This window comes from Hoplias malabaricus, chromosome 7, assembly GCF_029633855.1.
Source record: "Hoplias malabaricus isolate fHopMal1 chromosome 7, fHopMal1.hap1, whole genome shotgun sequence".
Lineage (NCBI taxonomy): Eukaryota > Metazoa > Chordata > Actinopteri > Characiformes > Erythrinidae > Hoplias > Hoplias malabaricus.
In genome coordinates, this window is record NC_089806.1 from 21,782,262 (window position 1) to 21,804,654 (window position 22,393).

Sequence of the window (22,393 nt, forward strand, 5' to 3'; positions counted from 1 at the left end):
ATTGACAGCATGTGATTAGGGCAGTGCTAGCTAGTGTGTGAAACTGGCAATGACTAAAATTGAAAGAAACTTGGTAAAAATCATGAATGAAGAGCAAAACTGCAGGAAACTGGCAGCTTGTTTACAAGGGAAATACACTTTTTAACAGCTGGAGTTCACTGCAACCCAGTAGCAAAGGTTCTTTTACCACAGAAAGAGTAATGTAGAGGAAGTGTGAATGAGTGTGTGTCTGTGTCTACCTGTCTGAGGCTGCGGTCTGAGTTCTCATTGGCTGGGCTGCCATCAGAGCCATTACTGCTGCCAGACTGCTCCTTCTCATTCAGTAGAGCTGTAGCATAGGCCAATGTGTCCTACACAACAGAAATCACACGGAAACAGTGTGAAACTGTAAAAAGGGCTAATTCAGAAGTCAGTGTTTAATTTCTAAATCTTAACCTAAAAACACAACAAACATTATAAAGCATTCATATTGGGATTATCACCACTGCCCTGCAATAGAGTACCTGTGCAGAGATGGTTCGCTGGAAGGTTTTAGCTGTGGATGTCTCATTGGACACGTTGCTCTGAGGTGTCCAGTAATGCTCAGACATCTGAGAGAGACAAAGTCACAAATCAAAAAAAAGCTTAAAGCTCATACACTTTCAAGTTTTGTTTTGTATATTGTAGAGGGTAGTGTTGCTGCCTTCAACATCAAAGGCTAACACAATATGCTACACCAATAATAGCACTTTTCCACCAAAAGAATTCTGGTTCCTGAACTGGTTCCGTTCCTGAGTCTTGGAACCTTGGTTCTTTCTAGTAAATGAGCCCATCAGTTTAGACAGGAATCAAGTATAATTCATCCGCGGGAGGCATTGTGAGATCATTCTCTTTTATTATTCCTTTACCGTGGGTTCAGATCAGAGTGAGATATGATAAACGTTGCAGAGTTCTGAGATGTTTTGCGGAGCTTGTGAACAGTGGCTCTGGCCAACACACCTTGTGCAGCATTAAACACAGCTCCAGAAAACAGACACAAATGGAATGTGTTTGCATTTTATGTCTTATTTTTATATACATATATAATTAATACATGTTAATTTACTGTGTTCAACTCCGCTGCTTGACGAAGGACAGAGCAGAGAGAGAAAAGTAGTAAAACCTACCTTGTGTCAACATTCATGTTCCTTCCATTTTAATCAGCTCCACTGACCATAAAAAACACTTTGTAGTTCTACAATTACAGACTGTTGTCTGTCTGTTTCTCAGCATACTTTGTTATCCACATCCCAGAGGACCACAAAAGAATAGGTACAATTTAATCAGTGGATAATTCTCAGCACTGCAGTGACACTGACATGGTGGTGGGTGTTTTAGTGTATTATGTTGGTTTGAGTGGATCAGTCGCAGGAGTGCTGCTTGAGTATTGAAAGGGCTTAGTGTCACTGCTGGATTCAGAATAGTCCAACAACCAAAAATATCCAGCCAGCAGCATCCATAGCAGAACTACAAAGTGCTCCTGTATGGTCAGTGGAGCTGATAAAATGGACAATGAATGTAGATACATGGTAGGTGTTATTAATTCAGTGATCGTTTAGTGTGTGTATATATATTACATTGTGTGTGTGTGTGTGTGTGTGCACGCGTGGTCACTTGTACTTTATTACTGGACCTGTGTTGCATGACACAAAGATCCCTTTAAGAATGATTACAATGATACAACATCAGAAGACAGGTTACAGGTTTGCTCAAATGGTATAACTTGCCTTTTTCTGCAGCCACTGCACTGCCCAGCTCCAGTGGCCTGAAAGCTCCTTGAAATAATCTTTAGCAGGGACACACCTGGTGAACAAAATATTAGTTTTGTTTTGTGTGAAAACACATGTATAGAATCTTGTATCCACTGCAGAATGGTGATGTTCACTTCTGCCTGTTACTATAAATGAGAGAAAAAAAAGATCCATTTACTCACTTTTGAGCTAGAGTTACTAGGAACTTGACACATTGGTAACAGCGGCTGCTGTCCACGTTGTTGCTCTGATGCATCAAAGCTGAAAAAAGGGCAATAAAAAACCCAAACCACTCAGTCACAACACAAAAAAACAAACAAACAAGATTCCCAATATTGGAATGGAGGGTGCAACCTACCTAGAAGCCCTTTCTCAGACTCAAATGCATATTTCAATCTTTGGGATTGTAGGGGATCCTCTACCATCTGGAAAAAATTCAAGAACACAAATTAATGAATTTATTACATCATGGAATATGGAACCAGGCGTATTTAAGTGCGACATATGAGACCACACAATGTACAGTGTTTTTTGTTTTTTTTTCTCCCCCAAAGCTGAACTCTCTGGATGTGAATAGATAACGACAGAATCATGTATCAAAAAACTGATACTTTTTCAAACTTCATAATCATCCAACAAGAAGTGCTGGCTTACCACAGTGATTTACCATATGAAGAGATGAATGTGCTAATGCATGGGTCATGATCGCGTTCTGACTCTTAGAGTGAAATGTGCCTATTATTATGTTTCTCTATTATGTGTGTTTATATGTTGCTAGGACAAAAGCTTGCAGTGCTATTTAAGTGATTTTTGCAAAATGTCCCACCCATGGCTAGTATCAGTCTTCAGTGTGTCAAAATATTACTAAAACATTGACTTTAGCCTTTACTATTATAAAAAGGATATTATAAAGAGAAGAACAGTACTGTTTAGTTTATAGCATTCTGATCTATGTACAGTCACTCACCAAAATCTCCAGAAGCATTTGGAAGACGTTCTTGAGCTCGTGAGGAGGAGCCGTCTCCAGCTGATTCTAGAAGACACATAATTTAAGCATTAATACTGCTGGGAAGTAAGTAAAGTTATATTGCAATTATTTAAAAAAAAAATCGATATTTGTTGTTTTTTGGGTCATCCTAATGAGGAGAAGGGAAAAAAAAGTGTGTTTGTTCAGCTCCCTATAAAACATGCCCTCATTTTTTCTGTAAATGTAAAGGTACAATAGTGGATGAAAAATCCGAGAGTGAAATAAAACGTGCAGTTGGATTTGCAACTTTCTAGATGGAAAAATAGAGTTTTCCCTATGTGGTATGTGTAAGTGGGTGGGCAGGTCTAACCTTGAGTAAATGCAGCACTCCTAGAGAGAAAGGCTCATTGCAGAAGCTGCAGTATGTCACCATCTCTATGAGGAAGGTCAATGGTCCAGACAGCTCACGCATGGCAAACATGACCTGCCAGACATAACAATTCATTCAGAAAATCTCATATTCACACATATAACCTCCATGAAATCACCATAGAGCGTCTGTAAGATCCATCAAAAAGTGTGTAAAATGTTTCAGTGTGTTACCTCCATAAGATAAGGCTGTCCTTCAGGCTTGAAGAGCAGTGAGTTGACATCTGGGTGCAGTGGTAAGAGAGGTGAGGATGGAGCCACAAGGCCAGAGGAGTTGTGTTTGAACATTCCAGGAGCTGAATATGCATAAAGAAAATGTGAAACCCATGAGACGCTAAAATCAAATATTAGACAAATCTATGCTCTATGAAATAACCATGTGAGCCGTTAATTCAGTATTTGAGAAAGTCAACAGGGTTTCGTTTGAAAAATAGATTGCTATTTGTATATATACACTACTAATGATGCATTATTAAGGAACAAACTAAATTTCAGTGAAGAATTCAGTTTTTATTATTAAGTAATTATTAATATTCATGAATTTCAGTTGTTGCGTATAAGGCTGTGGGTGTGATGCATGTTTGCTCACCCTCTGTCCTCTGAGACGTGAGGTCTGTGTGTAACACCACCAGAGCCAGGGTGTTATGCAGGTGCAGGAACTCTCGTGCCTGAGCTGAATTCCATCGGCGATTCTGAGACAAAAAGAATGAGAAAGCCCTTCAAATACAGCAAACAATCTGCACCTGCTAGACATGGCTGAAAAATTCTGATCAAGACGACTGTTCTACAAGTTTTTACAGTGAAATTAGAATTGCCTTTGGTTATGAACATTTTGCTATATAAGTACAATTGATCATTTTTTTGATATAATTAAGTTTTATCATAAAATGTATTTTTAAACGTACAATTTTATGCCAAACAAAGTCCAGAATGTTATACCTGATTATTCTGTCGGTTGGGTCCCAGAAGGAAGATGATCATCCGCCGATAAGCAGCATGTTTCAGCAACAATTGACAAGGCCCAAATCCCTGGGGTTGGACAAAGTTCATCAGAAAATGTAATGCAATATTCAAACTTACAAACATGTTTTGACATTCAATCTTGCTCACCCTCTGTGCGAAGTTGCTGAACAAGCTGAAGTACTGTGAGCAGTTCTTGCAGTTCTCTGGCACATCCTTGTCCAGCAGTGAGAGCAACATGACCAGGAGGCAGTCCAGCCCAGAGTCCTGGAAATACAGAGCACTCTCCAGAGTCTTTTCCAGGATGGAGGCCACCACCACACGCACCTCTCGAACACTGCACTCCAACAGGCAGTTCCTACAGGGACACAGATTTCAGCTCAGTATAGATACATGATTCCAAATATGTCAAATATAGATCACAATACTTTCGTCATTGTACAAGACCCATGGCCAACTATATAAACATATGTTCTTTCTGGTGTTGTGCTCATAATTAGAGATGTGCAATGATATTAAAATTATTGCAAAAATGTGTTAAAAATATGACATTGATAACTGTTTTTTAATTGCATTTGTAATTTAGTATCAGCAGTGTTAGATGCATTACTTTTCATCATGCCAAATGCTTAGAATGTGTCTGTTATAAAGTAAATGTTATGTTCACCACATTAATACGCAACAATATTTATGCTGAACATACTGCACATAAAGTAAGTGCAAATACAAAAGAGCCAACTATTGTTGGAAATCTTTAGACATGAAACTGCATCTGGTGAAACACTCATCTAAAGCTTAAACATCCATTTGTGGAAAAATGGCTCTGTAACTTTGATATGTTTTTGTTACTTCATGCCTGTATTCCACTGTGGGACCCCTCTGGATGGAGGCAAAATAAAAGAGATTTTAGAGCTGTGTACTCTGAGGACCATAAACCAGTCCAGCACATTCTTTGGCCTTGACAGAGCTGTGGCGTGATATTAGGGCAGTCCTACCATCCGATATAAACCAGCCAATCCTCAAGGAGTGTATTACAACCCAACTCAACCACTCCCACAGCCTTGCCTACTTCTCATTCTGGACATACTTGTCTCCTTTATAGGGCTCCAGATGTTTACATCCTCTGGCCTGGTCCTACTAGCTGTGTTCTCTCAGCCAATCAGGTTGCAGAAAAGCAGCCGTATCCACCACCAACACAGGTGAAAGTGATTTAGACACAGGTAAAAACCTTACACTAGCTTACAAACAAATGCTATACATTTTGTACATTGTTCCTCAAGCATTCAGACTCTGGTGGTTGGTCCTAGCCAGATAAATAAGAAAAGCATCACAATATATTCAATAAATGCAATATATGCATTTATTAATGTGTTGTATTTTTTGTAGTTGTATTTGCCTCTACACACTAACAGATTGATTGAAAAATGATTAATAAACGTCTCAGCTAGTTCAAGTTCACTCTAGGCATGGCATCTTCCACAAAGGGAGGAAAAGCTTGTAAAGCCAATTAGATTTTTTTTTATAATAAAATAGTTTGCATAGGCACTCCTTGGTGTGTCTTGAAATGTTCCTTTATTCTAATGCTATGAATTTCAATGCACGCTTTGAACTGAAAGTCTGACTCAAATGCTGCAATGGAGGACTATAAAAAAAAATCAAATCAAATAAAAATATTTTTAAAACTGTGGGCCTATGTCCACACTTACTTGATAATCTCCCTGCCCTCAGTAGACACCAGGTACTGAACCATCCATTGACATGCCTCGCTGCTCTTAGACAACAACATCTCCACCGTAGCTATCCACTCTTCTGTGTCCACTCTATGAAGGGAATGAATGAATAAATAAATAAATAAAAGGAGACATTGACATCAAGACATGTAAGATCTTAACTTTGTTCAGACCATACTTTCAGTCTGATTATCTGTCTGTCAGACAACTATCCTAGTATAAAAAGCTTATGCACCTGAGTTTTTTCTTGGTGCGCAGGTAGGTATGGAAGAGGAACTGCACAGCCAGCTGCAGACTGGTTTTTGCCATGGCCTGATAGGACGGATGTTTCAGCTTTGTCTGTATATGTTGAAGGGGAAAGACAAAATAAACAATCGTTTCTTTAGCTGATATTTTCAGACATATTTAAGTTCAGTATTATGACAATTTAAAATTAAATGGGGTGGGTGTGCGCTAGCTATTATTTTTACTGGATGATAAATAAGAGGAGGAGGTTTTGAAGGTAAAAGGTGAATGCTGGAGAATGGGCAAAACTCAGATTATTATTCAATTTTTACAAAGGCTGCAAGAAAACAAGAATTTATAAGATCTGATAATATTACCCACTTTTAAAAAAAGATGCATGTTTGTGCCTTACCGCATTGACAGAGGCCAGGGACAAGGTGAAGTTAAAATAATCACTGTTGTACACATCTCTGTTCTTCATAAACTTCAGGTTCTCATCCCTCACCATCTAAAACACAAACAAATACTGAGATTCACAGAGATTCCTACATGTTCAGAGGGTGTCTTTTAATGTCAGTGTGCTTTACCAAAACATTTTTTTCTCTCTGACACATGATCAGCTAGGTGAAGGTGCCAAACCTGGTAGATCCTTGCGGGCATCTTCTCCACAAACAAGCCCTTCTTCTCTCCTTTCCTAACCAGGCGCGTGAGCAGCGTGAGCCGATCATTGTTGGCCCTGGGGGGACGAGGAGATGACTGTGGAGAAATCTCAGGAGAAGACGGGGCTGAACTGAGAGACCAAAAGGGCAGAAATATGACTAATTAGACTGAAGGTATTTAGAATGTCAAATTGTTATGCATTGTAACAGAATCAGTGCTGCTAAAATGAAATAAGACACCCGAGTTGTAAAACAGCCTTATATGGTGTACTAGACGTACTAGAATAATAATGTAAATATATAATCTTCATTGTGATAAAAAACTCACAGGGACAAGTCCTCAGCTTCCTGCCTCATGACGCTGACCCGGCTCTTTTTAGGTAGTACAGGTGAGTTCTGGTCACTGATGCGCTGGTAAAAAAGCATGTAAGCATTCCAGTAGCGTCTCCGCACATCTGGGTATGGGTTAGCTACAATGGGGGAAAAGGGGGGAAAAAAAAACAAAAAAAAAAAACAAAAAAAAAGAACAACACAAAAGCAAAAAACATTCAGTTAATAAGAATTTGACTAATTTAATTATGATGATCTAGGATGATCTAATTAGATTAGTGCAACTGCTGGGTCGTAGTCTGTTTTCACATGTGCAGACAGATGAGACAGAACACACACTTACATTGATCATAAACTTTGGGCCTGTACTCTCCTCCGAAACACTCATACTCTAGAGTCTCATCGTTCATGTCAAACTCCTCCACGACATTATCGTTAAACTTGTACCACCGTCCTCTTGAGTTACCCCTGGACAACAAAAGAACAGAGCAGAAAAAAAGAGCATGGAAATATGGAATAACTCTTCATTGCTACATTCCCTGGTTTCAGTCTAAAGTAGAACACCTGTGCCTGACATCTGGACCTGTTCAGAGCATTAGAACATGCTGGTAAAAGGTGCTGGGCAGAAACTCACTCACTCAGGGGCCAGTCTAAAGTAAATGCATTAAGCATATATGGCCTGTATATATTAGGTTTCACTGTGTATTTTAAATGCTGCAGTGTTTTTATGTCATTTTACAGCTAGCAGTGGTTTACTCTCTCTCTTTCTCCCTCTCTCTATAATATACACAGTCCAGTCATAACATTACAACAACCTCTGTTTCTACAACCTCTTTGTTCCATTATCTCAACTCCAGTAACTATACGGGAACACTTTGTAATTCTACAATTACAGACTCTAGTACATCAGTTTTTATGCATACTTTGCTATCCCCTTTCACCCTGTGCTTCAATGGTAATGCCCCCCTGATGACCTGTCTGATCCACTCTTATCAGCACAACACACACTAACACACCTCATTGAAGCACTGAGAATGATCCTCCACCCAAATAATACCTGCTCTTTGGTGATCCTGAGCATTGAAGAACAGGGTAAAAGGTGGCTAACCAAGTATTCAGAGCAACAGGTGGACTACAAAATGCTCCTGTATGGTCAGTGGAGCCAAGAGAATGGACAGTGAGTGTATATACAAGAAGGTCATAATATTATGCCTTGACTCTGTGTGTGGGGGTGTGTGTTTGTGTATACCACTGCTAATGACATACTAATGTCACTCCTCGTCGGAGTCTCTCAGATCATAGCACAGAACCCATGTTTATGTGAAAACACCAACATGAGGTTAATGCACATAATTACAAAATATTATTTAGAACTTAAAGACTCCTTGTTTCAACAATTACTTTAAATTATTGAAGAAAAAACTTTAAGCCATATTTTAATATAGTTTATAAATAAATAAATACATATCAGTCAGTTTTAATAAATTGAATAAAATCTAATTAATATTACGCAAATGTTTATATAGAAATACATTATCTCCCCTAAGTGAGATACCTGCGGTCTTTGATGAAGGAGTAATAATGTCCTGCGTGTGCCTGGCCGCTGTGTACCACCACACCAACAAGTTCGTAGTTCTCAGAGATGGTGACTTTCTTTCGAGGAGATCCTCCAGGTCCAGCTTCCCCTCCCCTGCCATTCTCACCATGGTCAGGACTGGAGTCCTGCCGAGCCATGCCAGACACTGTGTACGGCTCCATGTTGAGCACCCAGGGAAACTGGGGAGACAAATACAAAAACACAGAATTCATACAACTTTCTTATCATATTGTGATTACTGCTGGTAATATATACATTTTTATAAAAACACAATATATTTTAAGTCTTTCTTATAACCAGGACCAAAAGAGAATGTCTTACCCTGATCTGTTCATCATATTTGATGGAGCGTCCACTCTCCCAATCAAATCCAAAACGCATGAGGTGGATAACAAGCACACTGGGCAAGGATTTAATACAGGTACGCTTCACTGTGGTTCTCTAAAACAGAGAATATACAAATAATTAACATATTGAATAGAATAGAATATCTTTATTGTCGCTGAGAAATGTTAAGAACAATGTTAAAACAGTGAAATGCAGTTTAGCATCCTCTCTAATGCAGCGGCAGGCATATCTGGCTTATATGAGTCTTGGAACACCTACTTACGAATGTATGGGATTTATCTTTTTTTTTTTCACAATATGACAAATGCAGAGCTACAATCTTAACAAGAGCACAAAAACTATTCATCCTTTTGAAGCCTTCACCTTCTCTTTGCATTTCTCACAGTAGTAAGCATTGCTGCCCTCAAGCACCTCTCCTCTGACAAACTGATCGAGAGAAATTTCCAGACTCTGACACGATGTCACGCCCAGGTTCAATGCCATAAAGGTTTCTTCACGCTCGTACCTGTTTCAGAGAGAGAGAGAGAGAGAGAGAGAGCAAGAGAGAAGAGAGAGAAATAGAGATAGAGAGAGCGAGAGAAATAGAAAAGAACGAGAGAAAGAAGAGAGAGAGACCAAGGGCCTTTTTTAATTGCTTAAAATAAACATTTACAATTGTGGGGAACTGTAGTTCTCTCTGGTTTGTTTACATTCAGAATCTCTGCATCTTTAAGGTGGAACTTTATGTTTGAAGAAAAAATGTTTGTATGTGGCAGAAGTTTAACTTGTCTGTAATACAATCTTGTCTATATTATTTATATATCGCTTTTCACAACAGAACATCATCACAAAGCAGCTTTAAAAAGATCCAGGTCCAAGCCTCCTATGATCAAGCCAAGGGCAAATGTGGCAAGGAAAAATTCCCTCAGCGCCCAAGGAGAAACCTTGGAAGAAACCAAGACTCATAAATGGGAATCCATCTTCCTCGGGTAGACACCGGAGAGCACAACAGATAAGAAAACACGGTGAGGAATCAACTTCTGAATTTTAAAAAAAGTGTGTTTTTGATTATTATTGTGAACGTCACTTTCAAAACCAGAAATGGAGAAATTAGACCAGATGTCTTTACATCAAGAAAATTAAGCCCAAAACACAAACAATATTCAGAGCCAATTAAAATAAATGTCAGTTAATGTATATTACATTAATATTTCCATAATCCCCAAGTGAAAGAAAGGCTGCTCTTTTTGATTTTATTACTGACCTGTGTGGACAGTCTTTGCATATTTTCTGGTCAGAGAAAATGCCCTGGAACGTATTCTTGAAGATCTGCTCTCGCCCAATTTTCTGATTATTCAAAAAAAAAAAAAAAAAAATAAATAAATAAAAAGCAGTTTTGGAGCAATTTTTTTCAGAACACATCGTTTTCAGAAGACATTAAGGGCTTCTATATATGTCTGGAAAACAGTGATTAATAAGAGCATATGCTGTACCTTCAGATGTTCATCTAGTTGGTCCACAAGGCTGGTGAAAAACTCATAAGCATCCTGCTGTTCACGCACATACAGTTCCTTATTCCACATTTTAAATATCTGAAGAGAACCATCAGATTTAGCATCACATACAATCTTCAAAAATAATTTCTTATAACTTATAATTTCTTATATAATGAATGAAAAAACATCTGAAAATGTTTTTTGGCTGAACAGCCTAAAACCCACCTTCCAGAAGTTTTCAGGTACATAATATTGCAGCTTGCTCTCCATCAGATGCCCAAAAAGTGACTGAACCTGACAGAACACACTCTCTTCTGGGTTTTCGGTGTCATCTTCTATGGACAGGAAGGCCTTGTATACACATGCACAAGCAAAAACCTTTAGACATCTGCTATGTTTTACCCAGAAGCCTATGTTTACATATTTTATAAAACTTTTATTTAGCCCCATCTTGTGGAAAGGAAGGGCTAAAATTGAAAGGAATATAAACTGATGTATAAAACAAAATGGCTATAAACAGCCATTTGTTTTATTACAAATCTTCACAAAGGTTATTGCACTATATACACACTACTGAGCAAAATTCAGAGACCATGTTTATTTTTTTAACTACAACAACAAGTTAATCAATTCTAAGAGCATGATAAAAACAGCAGAAGCTGTCTTTCATCCCAACATCTTTTTTTTGCATTTCAGGGTCACGGCAGCAGCGCTGCAGGCAAAAATGCCCAGGCATCTCTGTCTGCCGCAAATTCCACCAGCTGCTCCTGGGGGATCCTCAGTTATTCCTTTACCAGCCAGGAGATATAATCCTTGTAGCGGGTCCTGGGTCTACTAGAGGCCTCCTTTCAGATGAAAACAAAGACTGTGATGGGGTGTTATTGGACTTCTGTGCTAGTCATGGTTTGTCCATATTGAACACCATGTTCAAATACAAGGTTATTCATAAGCTTACTTGGAACCAAATAACCTTGGGCCAGAGATCAATGATCGAATTTGCGGACATGTCTTCTGACTATGTTTAGGACCTCTGGTTGAAGAGTGGGACTAAACTGCCCATTGATCCCATTTGATGGTTAGTCAAATCAAATAGTGAAGAAATATACCAGACAGGCCTGGCAGACCCAAGCGTATAGTAAGGGTTAGCTAGGAAAGAGAAGCAGAAGGATTTCAACTCTCACCTCCAAAACAATTTTACACATTACAGAGGAGGTAGGAGACATGGAGTCTGTATGGACCATGTTCAAGAACTCCATTGAGGAAGTGGCTGCATATACCTGTGGTCAAAACTTGTTGGCATTTGTTACATTTGGAGAAACTCCTAAACCCTAGTAGAAAATAATTTATTAATATATTTTTGACAGCCCTTCTGTAACTTAATTATGCAGGGATGCTTTTCTATGTGTATATGTTCTTTGTTGCATTGTTTCCCTTTCTTAGAAAGAAATTCTTGCCAGGTACACATCCTTTCAGTCTTAGTTTTGATGAACTTCAAGTTCAGGTCGTAAGTAAAACGAAAATTCAATATACTCATATCACTCAAATATTTAAGTTTTAGTTACATTTATATGGCAGTGTCATTTCTGGTGTACCTGTTGGCCATTTTGACTTAAGTACTTAAATGGTGGTTTCTGATTTTCGCACACTACTGTATAAACAGTCCAAAAATACTAAAAACAGAAAACTAAAATTACAGCAAGAACTAAAGAAGGTCTTTGGGTTTTTTTCTACAAACCTCTGGTAAGCCGGGCTGCATGTAGAGCTGCTGAAAAACAGCATTCATATAGCAGGTTGCTCCTCCGTTCTTGAGTCCCACAAACCCTGACACAGAGCGGCTATCCACTGGGGGGAGGTACTAAGACACAGAAACACAAACAGACACACAAGAAGTCACCAGTACTGCATGAAATCACATTGCCATGTTGTGAATTGCTTCAGTATAACAAATATCTATATATATTTTCTGGTCGTCTACACTGTATCTATATATATTTTTTGGTTGTCTTCATGAAGTACACATCCTCTATAGAAAGCTAAATTGTTCTGAAAGTTACTGCATAATTGCTGCTTTCTGAATTAAATTTCTGAAGTGGATGTATTTACTTATTACTTAATGTTAACTTGTTACTTGCAGTGTAATGTTTATCTATTACTATTTATCATCACATTTTAAGAAACATCAAATAAGAACGTGTAAGAAAGACCCATATATGTGATATATGTGACATTGTTTGCTAAACCTCTTAAAAGAGAAATGTTTTGTTCAATGCATTCTTAAATTAAGCAGTCAGTTACTTGTGTCTTGTTTTTTAAATCTATTTTTTCCATTTCCATTTCCATTAAATATACTCTAAAGTCAAATATGTCCACAGCACAAAATGAACAAGGAGAGCTGCTAAAAATTGGAAATGGCTGATGTGAGATACTTTTAGCTCTTAAAACTCAAAAGGTGTAAATAACAGTAAACATTGTAAACATAAAAAAAATAAAAATAAAAAAAATCAATAAACAGAAAAAAAACAGACATGTAGGAGGAGGAAAGACTCACATCAAATTCCTTACTGAGGGAGGGGTCAGGTTGGTGGTGCATAGACAGCAGCTCTCGTGTGATGAGCTGAAGGTTTGTGAGAGAGCTATCAGACAGCATCACCAACACCTCATACGCTGCTAGCCTACTGCTCACTGTACTGCACCTGTGAGACAGTGTAAGAGAGAAAGTGAGGAAGGGAAAATGTATATGTGATTATGTAATGTGTGTTAAAATTCTATACGATACATTGGATATGAATTGTACATGAAATTGTATTTGAAAGTGTTTGGAGGATGTCAGTATGTGTGTATATTAACTTTGGGTGGAAGTCATGGAGAGGAGCTGTAGTGCTGGAAGGGTTGTTGCTGTTAAGAATGATTCGTGACGCTCGGAATAGGAAGTCATCCAACAGCTGCTGGATAAGTGAAGGTCCTGGACAAAGAGAAAGCACATTTACACTTAAATTTATTCAGAAGCATAAACAATGTCAAACCAATTGGATTGCTATGACACTGTCTCTGCAGGAACATACTGGAAAGACTTATCAAACTGTTTTTCTGTGTTGTGCGACTTATTTTGATATCTGAGTATGCGATAATGGAATGTGACCACTGTGAGTGTAGAAATGTACACTTTGGAAAACATTCTTCATTATTCAAGGAAAATCCAAAGAAAACGGGTAGGTTTTTGTGTCCTTCAAATAATAGACTGTCTATATATGAATGAGATAAAATTACAGCCAGCTCTTGCACAATAGAACATTTCTATTCAGCCTTTATATACTATCCATTGCTCTGTGATAAAATGCAATGATCTGAATACACATTTCCTTATTCAACTCTGACACTTCAAATGACTACTTGAACACTCAGACTCAAGCACATTCCTAGTAAATGAGTTTATCACACTAACCAAACTGCTCCTTTTCGTTTCCGCAAAGGGAGAGCAGAGTTTTAATGAGGCGCAAATGGCCGGCCTGCAGTATGTTGTCAGCCTCGCTCGTCTCCAGCTCGCTTGTCCAAGTGGGCTCAAAGTTATCCAGCCAATTGATCTCATCCTCCAACATCAACGCTGGACTGATCTGCAACTGCTCCATCTCTGTACCTGCAGGCAGAAAAGACATGTAAATTCAAGAAGCCCTTTCTAAAGAAGGCCTTCCTAAAAGCCACTCAGAAATTTACCATGCTGCAAACTAGTAATGTGGATGATGAATTGAGAGCTATGGCTGCATTTGGAATGGCTTACCACTCACTATACTACATACTGCACTAGTATGTACTGCATACAGCACACTGCAACCAGTATGTAGTATGCAGTAAAGTAACAAGTTTTGGCATACAACGTAGAGTAACACAGTGACAATAATAGTTACATCACCTCTACCTTATGATAAAATTAACCCTCACCTTAGAAGAAACAATTCTGAAGTGATCAAATATTGTCCATAGTGTCACATCTTATGGTGGCACTCATTACTTACTGCTCTATATTCAAATCATTTTCTTAACAGAAGAAAAAACAATATTGACTTACTGGTCAGGTCATCCAGTAGTTGGCATCGCAGGTCAAAATACTCTGTGCACTGTGAAAGCAACCTGCAGAAATATCAGAATTTCAGACATTCTGAAAAATAATTACCATTACACTTTATAGCTTCCAAAGTACACTTCATGTTATAGTATGTGTCCTTAATATTATACAGGCAATTTCATTTTCCAAAAAGTTTAAAATACAGCAAATAAATAGTAATTATACTGTGAAATGGATTTGTTCTTCAACAAAAAATATTTAAATATATTATTTCAAACAGAATGTGTTGTGTTTTCTACCACAATAATGGTTGTAGACAAAAGCACCCCTGGTCAAATTTTGCTTTTGATTTATTTACTTATGTATTTTTAAATGTTTGTGTGTAATATCTACTTATTTGCTATTATTATTATTATCACATAATAAATATAAGATTTGTTCCATCTTTTCAGGATATTACAATCACCTATTATCAGTATATGATGATAATCAGTAATTACATGCTAAATGTGCATATGTCCTCTGTAGAGTCTGTGTAATTTTTACTTAGATATTCAAGCTTTTGGATTTGATTATATAAATGTGTGTGTCAGAGTCCAAAAAACCTCTGGTTGATGCCCCTCATGACGCTGGTGGGAGACCACAGTGGGAGTTGGGCTGTCAGCACCACCTTCAGCAGGAAAAGGTTGGGCTTCTGAAGGTCTGAGTACGCAGATGTATCAGTCTGACTTAGAGTGTACAGTTGATCACAGGCGACTCTCCGGATCTGTGTGTGTGTGTGTGTGTGTGTTTGAGTGGAGAAGGAGTGAAGAGCAAAATTACAAACTGTCAAAATATTAAATAGACTAGGTTATTAATTTTGTCTCTTTTAAAATGAAAGACCTCATTGAACAGGTAATGCAAAATATAAACACCAGCCTGACCTCTGCACTAGGTGATCCCAGCAGGATATCGATGATAAAATCATTCACACAAGGAAGATTATAAAAAGAAGCTGAAGAGAAACAGAGAAGCAACATCTATAATATGTATTATTGTCATATAGGTTGCACAACAATTATTTGGTTAATCGTAATTAATCATGTAAATTCTTACAGAGCTGTTGGCAGCGGAGCTGCAGGCAGGTGACCAGCAGAGAGAGCGCTTCTCGGGCAATGATGGTATCTTTAATTGACACACACTGCTGTTTGACACAAATGCCAGCCTGCAGAGTGGTAGCCTCTCCCTCACTGCTGGAGCTGCAGTTACTGCCTGTAATACATAGAGGGTGACATAGAACTCCATGAGGGAAATGGAGATGATTCTTTTCCCCTATAGTTGTTCAAAGTATAATCATTAACAAACACTATCATCACTTTAAATGGGCACGTGTGTATATTTGTATGTTTCACCTGTGCTGCTGACCCTGCTGCGGACCCCCAGAGGCAGTAATGAGTTAGTGCTCTCTCTGATTGGCTGACTGCTTCCCACAAGGTCCAATCGGCCGGCGGCAGCAGCCCATGTGAGGCGCATGAAGCAAGCCACTGTGGAAGTGAAATCCCCAACCTCCATTGTCTACAGGCAAAACAAAGAAGGAAAGAAAATACACAATAAAATGACCTTGATTTCTTCTTTTTTGAATTATATCTCCACACAAATTTACCCTTATTTCAAAATCTCAAAATGCTAAGACATGTTTGAAGCTTGCTTTTTAGTCTTGCATTAAAACTATAAGACTCATACAGCCAATAAAAAAAGCACATGCAATGTAGATAAGCACTGTGCAAACTTCATAATCATTACACAGTTAAGATATGAGATATTTTATTAATAAGTTATTTTATAAAGACTATATCTCAGGATTATATGCCTTACTGTTCACCAACAGAAATGGGCAAACGTAAACTTGTAATCAGTAAACGTACCTAATGTACGCAATTTACGTAAACGGCATGCTTATAACATGCTTATATATGCTAGGTTCACCCCACATGATTTTAGCTCCGATTTACCATTAGGCAAATGTTTTTGGAGATGGCAGATAAAATCTGTGTGCTTAGTACAGGTTCAAGCACTGAGTGAATACCACTGAAATACATAATCCAAAAACTCGCAATCACCTATGCCTCCCTAACATCGAACAAATATCTAGCAGGTTTTAATATCTGAACCTGTTGGCCACTCTAGATCCGGGAACTGTGAAAAGTGCTGTGATTAGAAGTGAGAAGTGTGATGAGCTACAGCCACTGAGAACACAAGACACAGAGTGAGGGGAAAGAACTACACTCTCTGTGCCATGTCTTTTTGTCCTGTTCTATATTTATTGTTAATCCTTCAAATTTACAGCACTGCATTGTCTGCACTCTTGTTTTGTGTTGTTTTGTGTTGCAACATGGCCCTGGAAAAATGTGGTTTTGTTTCACTGCATGCAGCTGAAATAACCATACAGCCTCTTGAAAATAATAGTTTCAAAACATATTTTGAACACCAGACAGGCTGATTCGGTATGAAAAACCTTGTAATTTATAACCCCATATACCCAAATCAATAGTGTAGTGTGTGTGATCCAAAAACACTACATTTGACTGCAAGAAAACAAGTTGTGTATTTAGTAAGGTAAAGCGACTTTAAATGTCATGTAGTCTGTACATGGCATTGGGCAGTTGATCACACACACACCTGAATGGCAACCCGTGCTGCTGGTATGATCTCCTCTACTCTGATGGAGGACCGGTCAGACATGGACATCTGTCTGTAGGAGGATTTCTCTGGGGTTCCACAGAGGGAAAGCTGTCGACCACTCTGTCTGCCTGCATTACGGAAAGGTCGTGATGACAATGTGTCTAGACCATCCTTGCTCAGCTCCTCATCCAGAATGCTCGGCATAGTCTGCCCTACCAACAAGAACCTATAGAGGGTGACAGAGAGTAAGATATTGAGATCATTGGAGGGCATTTAAAACCATTTAATGTAAAGATGTGTGTAAAAGTAAATATTTATTTAAATTTAGTGAAAGAGAATGAGACCCTGACAAAAAAAAGTCAAACAGTCAAAGAAAAAAGAAATAGAACAGGAACAGAGAGAGAGAGACAGAGAGAAAAAGACAAATACAGTTGCCGAGAGAGACATGGAGACAGAAGGAGAGATCAGTATATACCTGGCTAGCTGCAGACAAATGGAGTAGACTCCCTGTCTGGTCTCATAGTCCACCTCAGAGGGAATAGAGTCTCTCTGCATGACATTAACTACCAAACTGAGGAAACAACACGCAAACACACACACACTTACAGATGCAGCTCACAGCTGAAAATTTTCAATGCATAATAACATCTTTTCAGCATTTTTTGTTTTTATTTTTTTGTATACTAACCAGAATTAACTACCCATCTACTATATATCCCCACAGAGCAGACTGTTACCTGAGACCTCCAGCTTTCAGGAAGTTTTCACAGAAAGACTTCACACTAGTCTTTGCCATCTCATCATCAGATGTAGGCATCAATTTTGAACTCAAAACCTGTGACAGAAGAATAGACAAAAAGTATGTGTTTATGTAACAATCCCCCCAAACAGATAAAGATCAGACTTTTTGGAGGAGTGTACTTCACCAGAAACCACCACCAGTCTGTATGTGTGTGTGTACCTCTAGATTGTAGAGCACCCTGAAGGTGGACATGCCAGGAGCAGAGGAACGAAATAGGGACTCCAGGATGGATGCTGCACTCTGCTGATGCTGCTGTTTGCTAGACAGAGATGGGGACTTGGAGGCCTGAGAGCCAGAACCCAATGTGAACAGAGTTTTCTACACATAAACCAAGAGAGGGACAGCATCAGAGAACAAGACAAATGGAGGCTGTAAGGCACATATTGTTCTCAGAATTGTATTTACCAAAGTTATAAACAAACTGAGTTTTTTGAACATGATGTGAGTCACGTGGGTTTTCTCTACAATGAGTCATGCCGTACATCTCCAGTATTTGTGACTTTACTGAGAGTTTGGGCTTCTGAAAAGCACTAGTTATGTGTGCAAAGTTTAAATTAAACTGTGAGCTTCTCCTTTTTCAGTACCTGGTGGCTCCACACACTGGACTCTTTTGGCACAAAGTTATCCAGGGCGTCCTGCACCTCTGGATCAGTCGGGATGAGCAGCAATAACTTTCTAACACGCAGAGTTATCCTGAAACACACACATATCCATTCTCTGCTATGATTTATCCTTACGTTAAGAAAATATAAAATGACACCTAGAGGCTTGGATATTTCAGAGTTCCTGTACTAAGCTAAATTTTAAACTTGGCTACCCCCCATTTGGGAGCCCTCATTCTGTGCATAATAAAATGATTCATTCAAGGTCTAAAATGCAATATTATTTTTCATCTCGTCAGACACAGTTTAAATAAAAATGTAAAAATAATAAATAAGCACATTCTTTATTATTGTTTGCTGATTCGAGGAGATAATATGACCAATGGATGTTGGCACATTGGTTATACTGGTATTTACAGGTAATAAATTAATTCAAGTCTTACCTGGGCTCCTCCAGGTTGGCTAGTTGATACAGCATCTCAAACACGTTACAGACTAGTGCCATCACCACACCGGGCAGAGACTTCTCCTACAACACACACACACAAGTTAACATAGGCTAACACTGCATTTGAGATTGAAAGAGAGAGAGTATTGGGTGTACCTATGACTGTGCAAAGGGGTGAGAGAAAGATACAGAGAAAGAAAGCACAAAAGGGCATGTGTGTGTGTTCATATTAGGAAAGGAAGCATTATGAATTTAGAAAAATTTTTAAATAAAGAAACATTTTGGAAAGTTTTTTATTATTATTTAAATGGCACAATTTTGTGAACAAGACACAAAAGGGGGAAAAACATTTCACCCCCTCTGTTTTGCCTAGGGATAGTGTGGTCTCAGTTATTGTTGGGAAAGAGGAGCAGGGCTATATACTCCTTGAAAGTGATTTTTAAGGGCCAGACTTCAAACGAATGGCTAGAATGCATTGTGAATTACTGGCAAGATGATGACACAAGTGACCAGTGAAAGCCACAAATGTCAGTATTTTCCCTTTTAAAACTATGATAAGTGTATGAACTTTGTTTAATGTAGATTCAGTGTATCATGTCACTTTACTCCATAACAAGCATAAAATATTGCTAGCAGTTTGCAAATGTCTTGGAATTTCCAGTTCCACATTAAATGCTGAAGAAATTGCATTCTAGCCCCCGTTAAGGTGGAATTTAAAGTTTCAAACAAAGCTCATCGGGTAAGCCACTGAATTCATATGTAAGACTGTTGTATGCTTTTTGAAGGCATGATGCCCAAAATTTAACTATGTTAAAGTCCAGAGGCTCTGATATTGCATCAGATCTGGTGACATATCAGGCTCTTAAGGGGCCGTCCTGTTTCGTAGGGGAAGATTTTAACCACTAGACCTTGTAGCTCAGTTCCAAAGGGTTAGGTGTAAACTTATTATATACATACTTAATAAATATAAGCAATGTACATGGCTGCCACCACAAATATTGGTTTAAATAAATCATTATGTGATTTCACACCTATTATTTTTATCTGGGTACTGCTGTATGTGTGTCATCTGTACCTGCTCCAATGCATATGCAGAGTTAAAGACTCCACTGCTGCTGGAGCTAGCGGAGGCGGAGCTGTCTGCAGAGCTGCCAGAAGGTGTGCCTGTCCCTGAACTCTTTACTGTTAGGCTCTGCTCATCAGAGAAACCCAGCTGGTTCAACAGCTTCTGATCCCGGTTCATTGTCAGCTGGACACACACACACACACACACACACACACAATAAAACACATCAGGCCTACTAACAAATATTAACAAACAGTGAAATTATTTACTATGAAATTATTACAACCTGTGGTCATAGTGAATTTCTTTGCATATGGGTAGTCCTGATATGATCCCAAGGTTTGTAAATCACACTTCTAAAGTTTATCTAAATAAACTGAACCTGAATTTTATTTTTTAAAATCTCCTTTCATCCATTATTTCACATTCAAGTAAAGACCATTTGTGCCCATTTTAGTCACATTTGTCTCATTGAACTTTAAGGACCCACTTCAGCTCAAGAACAACATTTACTTGGTTAAAATATTACCCAGAAAAATAATCGATGCAGACTAGGATATACTATAACTGTCCTAGATCTGAAAGGTTCCTTCTTCAGTATTATGCCAAGTCTTCCTGATTAGTATATTTATTTTACTGGTTCAAGGCCATATCAATATTTTCCGTTTGTGACTGCAGACAGAAAAAGTAATAAGTGTTTACGAAAGTAGTCTTTGAATAAAAATGTATTTACCTTGTGTTCAGTAATTTTCTTTACTGATATTACTAAATTTATTTATATCCTTATCACCACATGATGAACACAACAGCAGTATCTGTCCATCTTCCATTCCTATCTGCTCAAATTCTGATTACTCTAATTGATCAGTAGTGAAAAATAACCATGTTTTTTAGACTACTTTTTGTGGGCAATATCGTCGCCCTCAGTTTTAACTAAGGACATGATTGGTCTGGATTACAGTGTATGGCTGTCTCACCATGCTGTCATTAGCAAATATCTGCACATTGTCCACTGGACAACTGAGCTGTTCTGCAATCTTCCATCTGATGCTTCCAATCGTCTCGTTGCTGTGAGCCTAAACACATACACGCACACACACACAAATACAATCTTTGCTTCTGTTTCTAGTATTCCTTTGTATAAGTCAATGTCAATCCAGCTGTGCAGAGTTGCAGAGTAAATCAATAACAAACTGTCAGCGCCCTTCGTCTTTCCATTTATGGACACAGAGATATGTGTACTGGGCTCCGGGGCTTCCCATGTAAGGTACTGGATAGATTCTGCTGTATGTGTGTGTGTGAGAGAGAGAGAGAGAGAGAGAGAGAGAGAAAAAAAGAGAGAGAGAGAGAGAGAGAGAGAGAGAGAGAGAGAGACTGTGGTTGCGTCTTCCTTTAAGACGCTCAGTGTGAGGTTTACCTCCAGGGTAAAAGTGTCTTTGGTAGATTCATAGGTTATGTGGAGAGTCACAGGGTGGCCATTGAAAGAAGCTCCATGAGGTAGAATAGTCCGAGGAACAGAATATAGATCCTTTAAAAATAAATGCATAAAAACACCATGTATGCACATACTTCAATGTATCTGCCAGGTACGGTTAGATAATAAATATTTATCTAATTTGGATTAGTAATGAGAGATATATAAACAATTCTTGCCATCACACTTTTAAGACCAGCCCCTAAACCCAAACTCATGCAGACACACACACACACAAGATTAGATTTCACTGCAACCTAGGACAATATTTTTTTTCTTAATTTCCAGGCAGATTTTATGACTGTGTTAAGAACCTAAATGAAATCCATAGGGACAATGGGTCATGAGTCATCTAATTCCCATTAGTAAATTTACTCCTTGGCAACTATTCTAACACCAAAAAAAACAATAAACAAGGCAAGCTATCATTAACAGAACTCTGCTACTACTGCCAAGCCACATGCTAGGGAGGAGCTCATTGTGGTTGCCTCTGACCATGGCCTCAGCCACTGTTTAAATGACCTCTGCATTAACAGCACTAAACAGCATTGTAGTAACAGCACATTTTATTAAACTTAGCAGTATTCTAGGTATGTGTGCCAACAAATATAACTCATAGAAGTACCTTGCCAATACAACATCTGTAAAAACATGCAAGCCAGGAAACATTTTACAACCCACCTCAATTGTAATGACGTATCGCTCTGCTAATAACAGAAGCCTTTCAATGATCACCAGCTTAGTAGACCTGTGGGAGACATTTCATACATAAAAACAATAACCAATACATG

The 22,393-nt window shown here is 38.4% G+C and overlaps 1 protein-coding gene across 1 annotated transcript in view; it reads right to left on the reverse strand.

Moving 5' to 3' along the window:
- Positions 1 to 22,393, reverse strand: part of usp24 (ubiquitin specific peptidase 24) — a 57,679-nt gene that overhangs the window by 3,406 nt on the left and 31,880 nt on the right. Inside the window, exons 24-65 of the mRNA XM_066676056.1 lie at positions 22,284 to 22,350; positions 21,546 to 21,656; positions 21,106 to 21,204; positions 20,138 to 20,311; positions 19,058 to 19,143; positions 18,597 to 18,705; positions 18,172 to 18,330; positions 17,948 to 18,045; positions 17,686 to 17,781; positions 17,208 to 17,436; positions 15,941 to 16,103; positions 15,645 to 15,800; positions 15,473 to 15,543; positions 15,155 to 15,315; positions 14,553 to 14,614; positions 13,932 to 14,123; positions 13,337 to 13,451; positions 13,038 to 13,182; positions 12,225 to 12,344; positions 10,715 to 10,840; positions 10,487 to 10,585; positions 10,258 to 10,340; positions 9,378 to 9,519; positions 8,988 to 9,107; positions 8,625 to 8,845; positions 7,413 to 7,537; positions 7,068 to 7,209; positions 6,720 to 6,870; positions 6,493 to 6,588; positions 6,091 to 6,194; positions 5,832 to 5,945; positions 4,276 to 4,483; positions 4,105 to 4,194; positions 3,755 to 3,857; positions 3,340 to 3,461; positions 3,107 to 3,220; positions 2,737 to 2,802; positions 2,128 to 2,194; positions 1,952 to 2,030; positions 1,746 to 1,821; positions 504 to 590; positions 240 to 350 (exon numbers count right to left, since the gene is read on the reverse strand). Of these exons, the coding sequence (XP_066532153.1) occupies positions 240 to 350; positions 504 to 590; positions 1,746 to 1,821; positions 1,952 to 2,030; positions 2,128 to 2,194; positions 2,737 to 2,802; positions 3,107 to 3,220; positions 3,340 to 3,461; positions 3,755 to 3,857; positions 4,105 to 4,194; positions 4,276 to 4,483; positions 5,832 to 5,945; positions 6,091 to 6,194; positions 6,493 to 6,588; positions 6,720 to 6,870; positions 7,068 to 7,209; positions 7,413 to 7,537; positions 8,625 to 8,845; positions 8,988 to 9,107; positions 9,378 to 9,519; positions 10,258 to 10,340; positions 10,487 to 10,585; positions 10,715 to 10,840; positions 12,225 to 12,344; positions 13,038 to 13,182; positions 13,337 to 13,451; positions 13,932 to 14,123; positions 14,553 to 14,614; positions 15,155 to 15,315; positions 15,473 to 15,543; positions 15,645 to 15,800; positions 15,941 to 16,103; positions 17,208 to 17,436; positions 17,686 to 17,781; positions 17,948 to 18,045; positions 18,172 to 18,330; positions 18,597 to 18,705; positions 19,058 to 19,143; positions 20,138 to 20,311; positions 21,106 to 21,204; positions 21,546 to 21,656; positions 22,284 to 22,350 (5,059 nt within the window). The remainder of the gene's footprint in view (positions 1 to 239; positions 351 to 503; positions 591 to 1,745; positions 1,822 to 1,951; positions 2,031 to 2,127; positions 2,195 to 2,736; positions 2,803 to 3,106; positions 3,221 to 3,339; positions 3,462 to 3,754; positions 3,858 to 4,104; positions 4,195 to 4,275; positions 4,484 to 5,831; positions 5,946 to 6,090; positions 6,195 to 6,492; positions 6,589 to 6,719; positions 6,871 to 7,067; positions 7,210 to 7,412; positions 7,538 to 8,624; positions 8,846 to 8,987; positions 9,108 to 9,377; positions 9,520 to 10,257; positions 10,341 to 10,486; positions 10,586 to 10,714; positions 10,841 to 12,224; positions 12,345 to 13,037; positions 13,183 to 13,336; positions 13,452 to 13,931; positions 14,124 to 14,552; positions 14,615 to 15,154; positions 15,316 to 15,472; positions 15,544 to 15,644; positions 15,801 to 15,940; positions 16,104 to 17,207; positions 17,437 to 17,685; positions 17,782 to 17,947; positions 18,046 to 18,171; positions 18,331 to 18,596; positions 18,706 to 19,057; positions 19,144 to 20,137; positions 20,312 to 21,105; positions 21,205 to 21,545; positions 21,657 to 22,283; positions 22,351 to 22,393) is intronic.